The sequence below is a fragment of the Gadus morhua genome, chromosome 4 (assembly GCF_902167405.1).
Source record: "Gadus morhua chromosome 4, gadMor3.0, whole genome shotgun sequence".
In the NCBI taxonomy this organism is placed as follows: Eukaryota; Metazoa; Chordata; class Actinopteri; order Gadiformes; family Gadidae; genus Gadus; species Gadus morhua.
Window position 1 is genome coordinate 39,629,642 of NC_044051.1, and position 14,391 is coordinate 39,644,032.

Consider the following 14,391-nt stretch of genomic DNA (forward strand, 5'->3'; position numbering starts at 1 on the left):
AATTGCAATCCAAACTGAATGCCGACTTCAAACTACCAAAGCACAAAATCAATAAAATACAGTAATGGGAAACGGTGTTTGTGTTTTAATACTGAAAAATACCTATAATTAGTTGTAGATCACCTACAATCTTATATTACACTTTATTACACACGCTATAGAAATAAAACACATTTTATTTTAAATGTCTGAAGTATATATGAAATCAGTCAGTTTAAAGATGTTGCAACAGCGACAGCGCACATCATCACCGGTCTCGTGAGCGTTGTGTAACCGTCCCAGGAGCGCCTCCCCGAGGAGGGGCGCCTCCTGCAGGCAGCTCGAGTTCCGGAACACGGCCGTCATAACAACACCGAGATCGGGGTTGGGGTTGAGCTAGAGTTAGCTTAGCCACAACCGAGGCCCAGGCCAAATACATTCGCTTTTTTAACACTTAGTTAGCTAGTTTTTTTCCTTAAAGCTAGCTGGCTAATGTTAATCTGACCGAGAAAAAATGGATTTCCAGTCGTTATTCAACGATAGAGCTTTCGAGCTGTCGGACTTCCAGGACTTCACGGTAGGCTGTGGTCGGGGCGTACAGCGACGACACGGGCTGTTCTAGGCTATGCTAAGCTAAACTATGCTAAGCTACACAATATATGACCAGGCCGCATGATCATATTGTTATATCGCGGTGGTGCTGAAGTTTCTTAATTCGGTCAAAATAGATCGGAACCGGGATGAAACTGTCATGAAACAAGTGTGTCTAAAACGTATTGAGTGTGCGTACTGTCTCTTGTTTCACGCTGGAGTGGGTTGTGTTGGGTTTGTTGTTTTAAACTTACTTTGAGGATTGTGATCGTGATTAACACACGCATAAGTGGGTTAACAAGTAACCCGCAAACGTGTAACTGCAATGAAGCTCTCAAAATCAAACCGAGTAACTCCAAATCTGTCAAAATAAAGCGTGTTTGTGTGCACTGTCGTACTGAAACTAACCTAGCGGTGCTTCCTGCAGTTTCTCCCCGGGCATCAGAAGTGGTCTGAGCGGGTGAGGAAGCGACTGTACTACGGCCTGGACCCGGAGGTCTCACTAGATGACCTTTCCTGCCCGGTGACAGGTGAGGCGCACTCACCTGTATGGGTCGATTACACTCAATATAATTTTATCATTTGGTGTAAACTTTAATTCTGTCCCGCCTAATGTTAACTGTAGCCTAGGCAATGTGGCTTACACCGATTTTTGTTTCATATTGTATTCATTACGAGGGTCATGGGTATATTCAACCTCTACGTAGGGATTTTAAGGTATTCATTATAATATTTAGACTACAGTGGTATTGCACACAAGGAAGGCCTCCCGCCAGCTCAGCAAGAGACGGGGACAGGAACGCCCCCTTTAAGTCACGTGACTTTCTAGTGCGTGACCCACGGTTCGCTGAACTGCAGGATCGTGTACTGTTTGTTGGTTTAATGCCTGCCTGGCTGGGGGCCATCAATGTAAGGATTAAATCATAACTTTAGGTTGAAAAATAACTTGCCTCATTGCTCATTCTATACATCACTAATCGCAAGCAGCTCCTTTTAGATTTCTGTTCCTAACTTTCAATGTTACGATTAATTAACAACTTATGGTCTTGTAATCATTTACTCATGGTGTTCATGTTTTCTATGGAATTCAGGTTAATGGAGACATTGATTAATACATTATATAGCAGCAGTATAGAGGTTAGGGTTAACCCTAACCAATTTAATAAGGCTTATAACCGCAATAACTAATGTAAATAAATGCTTTATTAATGTCCCCTTATTGCAAAATATTACCCTTTCGTCCTTGTCCCGATCCTTGTAATACAGACCTCAGGGTCAATCGAGTTTTGGCTATAGATAAAGAAAGGATTTTACAAAAACCTTGTTTTTCCGGTTTTAAGAGATCCCATCGCTTATATATTCCTTGTTTTTGGTGCGGATGTTTCCAGATATAGCTGTGGAATTCCTCCAGAAGTCTGCCCCCAGCCCCATACGCAAACTACACAAGAAGTATGCCTCTCACGTTGCCAGGTGTGTGGTTGACCCTCTTTAGGGGCGCTTAATCATCCTCATTGATCACTTTTCTGATTGTTTGTTTGTTTTGTTTTGTCTTGTTTTTGTTTTATTTATTTTTTATTTTTTATGTTTATTTATTTAATTTTTTTTTGTCCCACAATGTCTTTTATTTATGATGACTATATGCTCTGTAAGGTGACCTTGGGTGTCTTGAAAGGCGCCTCTAAATTAAATGTATTATTATTATTATTATTATTATTATTATTAATCTTGAATTTCAGTGCAGGGAATTGAATGGAACTAAATAATTGGATACATTAGTTAAGTCTTGTGGAAGGCCTCTGTAGAAGTTTTTGTTGTTGTTGTTGTTGGGGAAATCACCCAATTAGCAAATGTTGAAGTGTTATGCAGGATATGTCAAGTCTCATTTCAGGTTAATCCTTTTTATTTTATTTTTTATGGTTTTCGAAATCAAAGCAGCCCAAATCAAACTTTTAACCCTATCATTTAAAATCATTAACCTCAACGGGTGAACCAGTTGGTTAAATGATCTTGGTCGACTCCCCCCTATTGGCCGGTCCTCAACGGGTGTGCTGATGTGACTGAACCCCTCTCTGCGTCACAGGGAGGCGTGCATCTCTCCCTGCGCCATGATGCTGGCCCTGATCTACATCGAGCGACTACGACACAGAAACCCAGAGTACCTGCAGAACATCTCCTCCTCCGACCTCTTCCTGATCTCTATGGTACGCACCGCAAAGGTCAAAGGTCACCCTATTACGGGGCCGGGTTATTTCTGGGCCCGCTGTGGCTGCCCGTCTCGACTTCGCTCGCAGTCGCTCGCAGTATATATTGAGACATAATTCACACATTCATACCAATGTGTTCCAGAGCCCATCCAAACCAGTGGGATGTGGGACTTATCCTACCTGAACTGTACTAGCTCCTACTTGGTGAAGTGGCGGTAGGTCGATCACCCCCCAGTTCGATAGTAGGAGGTTCCACTTCGACGGTGGGATGTTCCACTTTGACAGGCATTCCAGTGCACTTTTCTTAGTTGGAGGTAGGATAAGTCCCACGTCCCACTGGTTTGGATGGGCTCTGGAACGCACCATAAGTACTCTTATTGTTTAAGGCCGTAATGTTCTGGCTTCAAACCCCATTATCTGCAGTCCAACTGAAGGCTTCATACAGCAAGCTGCCAAACCTTTACGTGCTCATTAATGACATTGTTTCAAACGCTAAGTGGATCTAGGGGATAAAGGGGAAGTCACACATGACTTTAACTCAGCTAAAATAATGTGAAAGACTGAAAAAGAGGAAGAGAGGTTTTTTAAAAAGAATGATAGCTGACTCCGGATTGAAGGCGAATTGCTTTGGAATGAACCCGGCCAAAGCCACAAGCATACATCCAGAACCCTATCTAGAAAATGGAGAACACTATACTACTCCTAGTTTTTAAAAGAAAACACAATACTAAACTATCTAGCTAAGAATAACCAGGAGTAAAGGAGGCAAAGAAAAGGCAGCACATCCCTACAAGAGTCTTTTCCTGAACTATAATAATCAGAAGAATGTACCACAGTTTGACTGACGGCAAAATCTTGTCTGCGACATGACATGAAATTCAAAGCTACTGACGCATCTGTTGCTCCAAGACGAACCGGTCTGCGGAATGACCCCGCTGTGACATCCACCCCCGTGTCTCAGATGGTGGCAAGCAAATACCTGTACGACGAAGGCGAGGACGAGGAGGTCTTCAACGACGAGTGGGGGGCCGCCGGGAAACTGGACGTCCAAACTGTCAACGCCCTGGAAATGGATTTCCTCAATGCCATGGTCGGTATTAGTAACACACACACACACACACACGCACACACACTCCTGAACGACATGTATCTGAATGCACCCTAAGTGTCGTTCTCTCGATAAAATGATCTGCTGAATGCACGAGTGTCATAAGAATGTATTTATTTTTCCGTCGCTGACCTCTGACCTCTGCCCCCTGGGCTGCAGGAATGGAGCCTATTCACGGAGCCCGGGGACTTGTTTGACATCCTGAGTCAGCTGGAAACCAGGTGGGTGACGGTCGGACGCCGGAGCGAGCTCGGCCCGAAACCTCACGGCTGTGTTCCAATAGCCTCAATAGCCCCTCTATATCTCCTAGGTCCTCCTCTAGTACCAACGCGTAGTAAGCTGAAACTGGAGCCTTAATCGCCCACAGGAGCGGCTTCGGGGGCCGACGATAGATTGGTGTTTCTTCTACTCAGGAAGGGCGTTGTGATCAGTAGAGATCATCAACCGACTGCCGTTTCATTTAGACATCTTTCTTACGTCGGCCCCTAAACTGTAAATGCTGCGGGAAACCCTAGAGTTGGAACGCAGCCCCTCTGTGTGTGTGTGTGTGTGTGTGTGTGTGTGTGTGTGTCTTAACAACCTGTGCCGTGTCGTTCAGCATCGCGGAGCAGCAGGGCATGCGGCGTGGCTGGTTCACCTACACGGACCTCTGCGTGCTGCTGGAGCAGGCGGCCTGGAGACACGCCCTCACCACCGTCTACCAGCACTTCGCCAAGGTAGGCCTTCGACCTCCGACCCCGGACCTCTCTCTCCCTCTCCCTGAGGGGGGCGGGATGGGGCGGCGACCCCCCCAAGGGGAGTGATGTTAACGGTTTCGGCGATTTTGTTTTTTTCGCCGTTTCACAGATGTCATGGCAACGATTGTGTTTAAGCCGTTTAAACTAGTGCTGTCAAGCGATTCAAACATTTAATCGCATGAATGACGTAGTTAACTCGCGATTAATCGCAATTATTCACAAATTAACGCCGTTACAATTGGTTTGCGTTGACGCCGTTAATAACGCGTTTAACTGACAGCAGTAGTTTAAACGCAGCTTGGTCCTTCTTGGACGTCACTGGAAGTGGCTTTAGATTATTTGAGCCGCCAAATGTAAATATCTTAATATAACAATTCAATGAATAATGGCATCTCTAGAAATTGAATGCATTTTATTTGAATACGTTGTGTTTAGAAATCGAGTCAGGTAAAGGTGTTTAATAGTGTCGAACAGCGACACACACATTGCACTGATCTCCGGTCTTATGGATTTAAAGTCTGTGGGACTTTGTGCAAAAAAAGTTCTCTCTTAACGAGGTGGTGCTAGAAACCCCCTCGTTAAGAGAGAACCAATCGGGCACGAGTGTGAGAATAAGAGCGCCCCCCCCGTAGCCCCCCCGAGACCATGACCCCTGACCCCTGTGCGTCTCCCCCCAGGTGTCCTGCATGCTGGGCTTGGTGTACCTGACGGGCGTGGCCGGCCTCCTCGCCACCGACGCCGCCCTCCACCACCTCAGCCTTCCCCGTGACGCACCCCCCCCGCTGGGACCCCAGCTCGCCCCGACGCAGGACCCCTCCGCCGCCGCCGCCGCGCCGCCCGCCCCCGACGCCCGCCCGCCCACGTGCTGTTTCCCCGGCAACGAGAGCCTCGACGACCGCCCGGCGCCCGCCCCCGTGCCCACCTCGGTGCTGTGCCTCTGGGGCTCGCTGCTAGCCACGCTGGGCCACGCCCCCCCGGAACGAGACCCCCCCCCACCGCGGCTGGTCGTCCGCCGCCGCCTCGCTCTCCCGCCCCGCCTCGCACCCGGCGCCCCGGTGCGGCCGGAACGCCTCGGCCACGCCCCTCTACGACCCGCCTCCGCGTTACCCCGGCGACCGCCCGCACCACGCCAACCCCGGGCCGTGGCCCGGCTCGGTCCTCCCCGACGGGATGTCCGCCGCCGCCGCCACCGCTATGAACTCTGGGTCGTCTCCGCCGCCGCCGCCGCCCCTCCGCTTGGCCGCCTCCCACCCGCGGTCGCTACTGCCGCTGGACAAGGCCCGAGCCATCCTCATGACGGGCTAGAGCTCCCCGGGCCTCGAACCCTGCCCTCAGTGCCATCGCAGAGGGCAGCATTCCAACGCACTTGGTTATCAAAATGGCTGGTTGGTTTTCGCGCCATTGTCGACCCCCCCCATCCATCCCCTCCCCTCCCCCTCCCCCCACTCAGTGGAAGTGAGTTTTGTATGCTTTTAAAAAAAATACACAATCAGTTACAATCCTTTGCTCACAGCGTCGACGCAAACGTTTTGTTAAATGAAGCATTTATGAAAAAAGCAGAAGCTTTTATTTTTTTGCCATAGTTGAGTTGCCACGGGGCACGGTCGATGCTCCACACCCCCTTCGACTCTGCTTCTCACGCACATTTCACTACGCAGGGTTTTGAATTTCCTTATTTTTGGTTTGGCTCATTAACACTCTGGTGCAGCCGGTGCGGGCGGAGGTTGGTGACTGGATGTGTTCATACGGTTGGGTTTCATTGAGTTCTTTTTGCGGCGACCATTGTTGAGGTTGTGGGTTTTGAGTTTACGATGCCGCAGGGTGGCAACTTGCTCGTGTTACAAGCTGGGTCCAGCTTGCGTCAAGACCGCTTGGCGATTCTTGGGAGCTTGGGGAGTTGATAGCATGTTTCTGATGGGTTTCTTCTGATCTACAGCAGAACAAAAAGGTCTGGTTTGCATCTCAATATACACTGTTGGAAGGATGTTCATTTAGTCTAATACAGCTAAGATTAAATGAATTGGTATTTTACAATTGAAGGGGGAGAGGGCTACTTGAGTGTGAAACATGATTCTGCCCTGTACTTGACTGAGGAAGAAGCTGGAAAAAAGCAAGTCAAAGGGAATTTAAGTAGGTTAGATGATCTTAATACCGCCTTCCTTCTCGCGAAACCCAGCTGTACCTCGGTGTTGCCTCTGCAAACAGTTCAACACACGCAGCATGGAAAGGCTTACCTGTGTCTCGTTCCCCCACCCCGCCTCCCATTTATAAGCTAGCATTTTCACCAGTGTTCGTTTGGCTTGCGTATTTTATTTCTGCAACTTTTTTATGGTGTTTGAAGGGATTTGTGTTTCTGAAGTAAGAATACCACGTAGCTTTAACCCTTAAAAACTACCATAAAGAGGTCTTTAACATTTTAACATTGAATCGTTTGAGTTTTCAGTTCGAAATGGCTACTCCAACCGCTTTTTTTTTCACAGAATTCGCGCGGCGCACTGGCGGTAAAATACGCAACAATTCGTTAAACCGTTTGTTTACATTGACAAGGAATGACGCACGAAGTATCCAATATGTTCCGTTGTCTCCGCTTCCATCGTCTTCAAAAGCACAACTTGACTGGACACCGATGTTTTACGGATATTTTGTTGCTTTTTTTTTACACAATCACATTACTTTGTAACAACTCCGGTGCGACCAAGACATTTCTTTCTTAAAATCTTCAAATGTAAAAGTCTTTGAGTTGCCGAGAGCAGCATAATTCGAGACATGTTGAAGCAAGATATCCTTTAATTTTGTAAACAATGTAAGATATGTGAAATAATCTGTAGAGAAGGCCAAACATTAATAAAAAAAACGTTTCCTGTTATTACACGTGTGTGTGGTGTCTTTTTCAAAAAAAAAAAAAATAGGTGGGGGTTGGGGGATACAGTAATACGAGTGCTTGGGTGCCAAATACACTTCGGGGCGACCCTCAGCTCTACGCCCCGCCCACATCCTCTCGGCCCGGACGCATTCCGCTCAGGCGAGCCTCGGGCCATTTATGGACCGGACCGTCGGCGGGCAATCCTGGGGCTCGTATGACTCTTGTGTGCTCCTGCAGAATAGACGGCCAAACTGCACGCGTAATACAAGCCTTATCTCGAGGCTAGGGAGCGTTTCATGGACGCAAATAAGGAGCTTGGAGACTCATTCTCAGGTAGGCTAGACATTAGTGGTCTTTTATTAACGTCGAGGGAGAAATTGTTTTGTTTGCACCGCCCTGGGTATATTTAAAAAATAAAGAATTTGAAAATAAAGCGCGATTATTTGCGCAGTGTAGCTATGGAATATTAAGTACTCAATAGCATGCAGGCAAAAATAAAGAATTTGAAAATAAAGCGCGATTATTTGCGCAGTGTAGCTATGGAATATTAAGTACTCAATAGCATGCAGGCAAATGTCATGCCTTTTTTCGTTTTTTGCAATGTAATGTTCAATGTGATGCTTTTATTCGTCGCGAAGGTCCCGTTAAACAGCAGAAACAGGAACAACCAAATACAGGTAGGCCGAAAGCGAACATGCTATCATAATACTACATTTTTCGTGTTGCATTTCTCATCTGACCCCGTGTGTGTGCACGTGCGTTTTGTTGACAACACTCGAGTATGATAGGGCGCTTGGGTGTCGTGCTGTAGCTTGGTGCACCCGTGCACGGTGCACACGCAGGCGCGTTCCCGTACAATGACCCTCGGATCTCGTCCTGTCCGTGCAGAGCATGACGACGCTGTGTACCTGAACTTCATGAAAAGTCACACCTGCTATGACGCCATTCCAACCAGCTGCAAACTGGTCGTGTTCGACACCAAGTTACAGGTAACGGCTGGGCTGGTTAACGTTAACCATCCGTAACAATGCTCAGAGCCTGGAGGATTGTAGGAAGTATTTTTTATTTATTTTTTTGTGTATTTTGTATGTATTTTTATTTCTGTATTTTTCTAATCCTTCCTTCTCTTCATCTACTTCTTCTCCCTTTTATGACAATGTTGTATTAAAAAAAAAAAATGTGGTAAATATATAAAGTTATCTGCACAGAAAAAACAAATAGGTCAATGAATATCTGAAAGATTTTTTTTTGTATACATTTCTTTTATTTTTTACGATTCTGTAGGTCAAGAAGGCATTTTTTGCCCTGGTGGCAAACGGCCTCAGAGCTGCCCCCTTATGGGACAGCAAGCTGCAAAGGTTTGTGGGTAAGATACTGAAGTGAAAACCATGGCAACTGACAGTTGGCTCAATCTCCAGCGCCATCCACGGGCCTAATTGAAATCTCTTTCCCATCGCAGGCATGTTGACCATCACCGATTTCATCAACATCCTGCATCACTATTATAAATCTCCTATGGTAACTCCCGCAGTCACACACACACACACACACACACACACACACACTAGCACACATTGTGTGATATGTCGATACACACAACGATTTATAATCAATAGTAGTAGTGTGTAATAAAGACTGATGGTAGTTACTCCTGAGTTGCTTGTGCCTGCCTCTGTTTGAGCCAACTTCGAATGTATGGTGTGTTCTAGATTCACTCAGACGCCCGAGTTGCACTTGTGACGTCATTTCCGGTCTCGGAGCACTTACAGCGTTCCCGTTGGTCTTTGTGATTGTGTCACAGAGTTGGCTAGTCGTTGCGTAATTCCGAGGGGACCGGTCCAAAAGGGGGGGGCGTGCCTCCGTGAAATGCTACAGGAAAGCCGGGAGATTTCCCCGCTTGCAACTCGGAAAGGCCGGTGTCCGAGGCATCTGGGTCACACCATTAGACAGCTCCCAGCTCACGTCTGACCAATCAGGGCATCTCCCCCCTGATTGGTTGAGGGTGCCAGTCTGTCCTGTCAATCGCAGTTGTGGGTCATGCAACACTTCTCAATGGTAGAGAAACATAAGGCGGGAGGGAGCAGAGAGGAAGGGGCGGTTTTTCAGGGTTGTTTAGTTTCAAAATCAAAATTGCTCTCTTCTGATCTTTCCTGCTATCCCTCTCTTACATCGCTCTAATTGTACCGATGACGCTTCTAGTCGTGTGTTGTCCCATTGCAGGTTCAGATCTATGAGCTGGAGAGTCACAAGATTGAGACATGGAGAGGTGATTCCTTTCAAAGTAAATAACTGACATGGGGCCAACAAAGGGTTGTGTGTTTCCTGAAGATGACGTGTGATGGCTATAGATAAAATGTTTGACAAGATAATTAAAATGACATGGTTGAGGTATGACTTCCAACAGCAGTAGTCTATTCATTCAGCTCTCCCTCTCTCTCTCTCTCTCTCTCTCTCTCTCTGTATCCTTCTGTCAGTCCCTCTCTGTCTTTCTCCATGTCTGTCTGTCTGTCTGTCTGTCCGTCTCTCTCTCTCTCTCTCTCTCTCTCTCTCTCTCTCTCTCTCTCTCTCTCTCTCTCTCTCTGTCAGTCCCTCTCTGTCTTTCTCCATGTCTGTCTGTCTGTCTGCCTCTAACTCTGTGTTTGTCTGTCTGTCTCTCTGTCTGTCTCTCTCTCTCTCTCTCTCTCACGCTCTGTCTCTCTCTCTTCAGATATCTACCTGCAGTATTCCCATCAATTCCTGATCAGCATTTCTCCTAAAGCCAGGTTAGTCCAGACAGACAGACAGACAAAGAGACGGAGAGCCTTGACGTCACTTTTAGCAAAGATTTAGTTTTAGTTTTTGGTTCTACCTTACTTATATTCACCCTACTCTACTCTACCCAACACCACTGCAATCTCTTCTCTGTGATTCTATAATGTCTGCTCTACACTTATTGTATGCTTTACACTTAAAAAAAGTACTTAGCATTGTGTAGCGTCTTATCCTAGCTATCTTTGTACACAGGGCATTGGTTGACCTAGTGATTGTTGGTGCGTGGCACTTTTTCCTATGAACATCCTTACTGTACCGAGAGTGATATGTTTCTCTTTCTTCTGACAACTGTACTTATTGTTAGTCGCTTTGGATAAAAGTGTCTGCTAAATGCCCTTAACGTCTACCCTGCCTTTCCACTGTCTGCCCCACCCTCCTCCACCATGCAGTCTGTACGACGCCATCTACTTCCTGTTGAAACATAAGATCCACAGACTGCCCGTCCTCGACCCCGAGTCTGGGAACGTCCTTCACATCCTCACCCACAAGAGGATCCTCAAGTTCCTGCACATCTTCGTAAGCCCGTTCAAACACTCTCGTTAATTAGTGATGGACAACGGGATCTAAACACGCAAAACAACCGGAACGCATCACAAAGTCAGCAAACAACAAAGTCAACGTCAGCTAGAGTCTTTTCTAGTCTGGCACATTTGACTTGATTAATAATTATAATAATAATGATAAGTTACAATACGATTCAAATCGTTAAGCTTATAGCATAATTGCCCAAGTCCTATTTTGGCCTTTTGGCCGATTGTGACATCTAACTTAACTCCGCTCTCCCAACGCTGCTGATTCACTGTGCCTCATTGGCTGTATCCTAAGCCAATCAGAGGGCTTTATACATGCCATAATCACTTTCTGCCTAATTCATCTATTTGACGCCAACATTTTTTAGGCTAAACCTAAGATGAACCTTCAAACAGATATATGACTTATGCTAACGAAATAATAACATTCCCCCGCCAGGGTCGGACGGTCCCGAAGCCGAAGTTCATCCACCGGTCGATCCAGGAGCTCGGGATCGGAACGTTCCGGAACATCGCCACCATTGCGCAGACGGCCAGCGTGTACGACGCCCTCGCCGTGTTCGTGGAGCGGCGGGTGTCCGCCCTACCGGTGGTGGACGAGCAGGGTACTACGTCCTCAGGGCCGAGGGGGGAAGGGTCGGCACAGCCGTGGGTAAGGGAGTACGACTCCCAGCCCAAAGCTTCTGCGTTCGAACCCCGAGGTCTGCGTCCCTAACTCGTAGTCGTGCATCCCGGAGAAAAGATAATAATAATAATAATAATAATAATAAATGAAATTTATATAGCGCTTATTATGGTACTCTAAGACGCTTAAGATGTCTCCTTTACCCCCGAACCTGTTCATTAAGGAAATGTCTGAATTTACTGTCAGACGCTTTTGGACTGCTGAATGACTCACTCGTATGAACGAATTAAGTTGAAGGTTTTAAGTTTGGGTTTTTCTTTTGTTCCCTTTTAGGAAAAGTAGTGGCTCTCTATTCCCGGTTTGACGTGATCGTGAGTACCGTAGACTAGTCCTGTAGTATTTCTATATATTATCATTCATAAATACCAATGTCGTCAGAAATAGAAAAGAATATTACACAAAAACATATGTTCAAATAATATATAAAGAGCTTTTGAATCCTTGGTAGTGAAAAATAAATATATGTAATTTATTGTTCTTGCTTTGTGCTGATTCGGAAAGATGCTAAACCCCGGACATTTTTGAATTCGATTAGATTTTCCGAAGTCTGATCTGAATTTTCAGAGTAGTTCCTTGTGTCCCATTGGACGAGAGCGCACGCTAGACACCTCGACACCGCAATGAATAAATATAAATATTTATATATTATATATACAATGAATGACATGTGTGCCTTTGAGTGACATTATCGCTTTCGTTTCCTCCGGACGCGCTCAGAATCTGGCAGCCCAGAAGACGTACAACAACCTGCACATGAGCATGGGGGAGGCGGTGCGGCGACGCATGTGCTTCGTGGAGGGCGTGATCACGTGCTACGCCCACGAGACGCTGGACGCCGTCGTGGAGCGCATCGTCCAGGCAGAGGTGGGCGGGGCTTAGTCTCCGGACCGCTGGGGGATGTTTGTGCGAAGCTGCCGTCCGCTTTTGTGACGTGTGCCATCGCATCGGTCACATGCTGCAGTTGACTTACGACAGAGTACATATGACGTGCTGTGCCCTGGTCGTTACACTCTCTACACACCGCATACGTGTACTATATACTGTATTACATGACACATAGTACCTATCGCTTACCACAAACTGTGTGTTGCACATAATATCTATATCTCTACCTCTTTCCCTCTACCACTCTCCCCCCTCTCTCTCCTGCTGTATCTCTACCTCTCTCTCCCTCTACATCCCTACCTCTCTCCCCCTCTCTCTCTCCCCCTCTCTCTCCCTCTACATTCCTACCTCTCTCCCCCTCTCTCCCGCTGTATCTCTACCTCTCTCTCGCCTTCCTTCTCTCTCTCTCTCTCTCTCTCTCTCTCTCTCTCTCTCTCTCTCTCTCTCTCTCTCTCTCTCTCTCTCTCTCTCTCTCTACATCCCTACCTCTCTCCCCCTCTCTCTCTCCCCCTCTCTCTCCCTCTACATTCCTACCTCTCTTTCTCTCTCTCCCTCTCTCTCCCCCTCTCTCCCGCTGTATCTCTACCTCTCTCTCGCCCCCCCCCCCTCTCTCTCCCCCCCCCCCTCTCTCCCCCCCTCTCTCTCCCCCTCTCTCCCCCAGGTCCACCGGTTGGTCCTGGTGGACTCGGGGGCCGTGGTGCGGGGGATCGTCTCCCTCTCCGACATCCTCCAGGGCCTGGTGCTGGCACCGGCGGGGATCGACTGCCTGTTGTCCTAAAAACAGCCCCCGCCCCTGACCCCTGACCCCTGACCCCCCGCACCCATCCTACCACCCGGGTTCTCGCAGCAGGCAGGTACCCCCCCGACACACATACACACACACACACACACACACACACACACTAACACACACACATATACACACACACACACACACACACACACACACACACACACACACACACACACACACACACACACACACACTAACGCACACACACATGCACACACATACACACACATGCACATACACATACACACACTAACACACACACACGCAGACACGTGTCACCGCGACCCTCACACTCCATTAGGGTCGCGACCTCTGCGGTGGGACACGTCGACGGCATTTCTACTCTGAGGATCAGTCACGGTGCAAAGTGTTCAAAATACCCTCGTGAAGACGCGTCGTGTAAGGAGAGCCCCTTCCCGGTGGAAGGCCGGAGACTTTCGCTTTAAGACGACTCAACGAAAGTGTGCTGGCCACGCTAACTAGCTAACCGGCTAATTGACTGACTAGCCATTATACTTTATGTGCAGAATATATCAGTTACAGCATCAAATATTATTGTTAACATTATTGAAATCTCTGTCGCTCAGTATGTCTTGCAGGAAGGGCCGGGTTATTTTGAGCTAGGAGCTATTTGAAACGTTACACATCGTGACCGAGTACTTGTCTTTGTCCGTCTTCCAAGGAACGGCAAGACGCCTGGCAGGAAGGAGACCCCAGGAGAAGTCTTGGAAGATGAATCCTTCATGTCTTAACTGCCGGCACTTTTGCAGTGCCACCTTATTCAAGCGGGGTAGCTGTTTTTATGCTAACGGAGGGAAATGGACACTGTGCAGGGCAGCTTGTCATCTTTCAAGTGTGTAGAACAGTGTCTGTATTTTATGCGTTTGATCAAATTGATCTCGATTAAATTTGTTGTACATTACTGTCACAAAATAAACAATACATTTGTATAACGTGTGCAATTTATTTTGTATTTTCATTTCCCAACAACTAAATGAATTCGTTTTACGTGTTTGTATGATGACAGCAATGAGTCACCATAGCAATCCTGCAACCATACCTCATGGGCTTGGCCATTACGTAACACTTAGCCATGCAGTGCCCTCTTTCCACCACACGGGGGTGCTGTTCCCCGCTCCCACACGCCGCGCAACGCCAAAACCGTAAACAAGGAAACACGTGACGCCTCTTTTTTTTTTCTTTTT

The 14,391-nt window shown here is 47.3% G+C and overlaps 1 protein-coding gene and 1 pseudogene across 2 annotated transcripts; both read left to right on the forward strand.

Moving 5' to 3' along the window:
- Nucleotides 1–249: 249 nt before the first annotated feature.
- cnppd1 (cyclin Pas1/PHO80 domain containing 1) lies at nucleotides 250–7,485 on the forward strand. Its single transcript, XM_030355176.1, has 8 exons — nucleotides 250–556; nucleotides 998–1,100; nucleotides 1,959–2,040; nucleotides 2,651–2,771; nucleotides 3,736–3,864; nucleotides 4,042–4,103; nucleotides 4,481–4,598; nucleotides 5,297–7,485. The coding sequence occupies exons 1-8, from the start codon at nucleotides 494–496 to the stop codon at nucleotides 6,200–6,202; spliced, it is 1,584 nt and encodes a 527-aa protein (XP_030211036.1). The 5' UTR covers nucleotides 250–493; the 3' UTR covers nucleotides 6,203–7,485.
- LOC115542766 (5'-AMP-activated protein kinase subunit gamma-1-like) lies at nucleotides 7,389–13,212 on the forward strand (annotated as a pseudogene). Its single transcript, XR_003976610.1, has 12 exons — nucleotides 7,389–7,815; nucleotides 8,121–8,159; nucleotides 8,371–8,471; nucleotides 8,767–8,848; nucleotides 8,942–9,000; nucleotides 9,703–9,748; nucleotides 10,190–10,244; nucleotides 10,683–10,809; nucleotides 11,263–11,428; nucleotides 11,782–11,819; nucleotides 12,226–12,372; nucleotides 13,055–13,212. The product of XR_003976610.1 is annotated as a 5'-AMP-activated protein kinase subunit gamma-1-like (transcript).
- The last annotated feature ends 1,179 nt before the right edge of the window (nucleotides 13,213–14,391 follow it).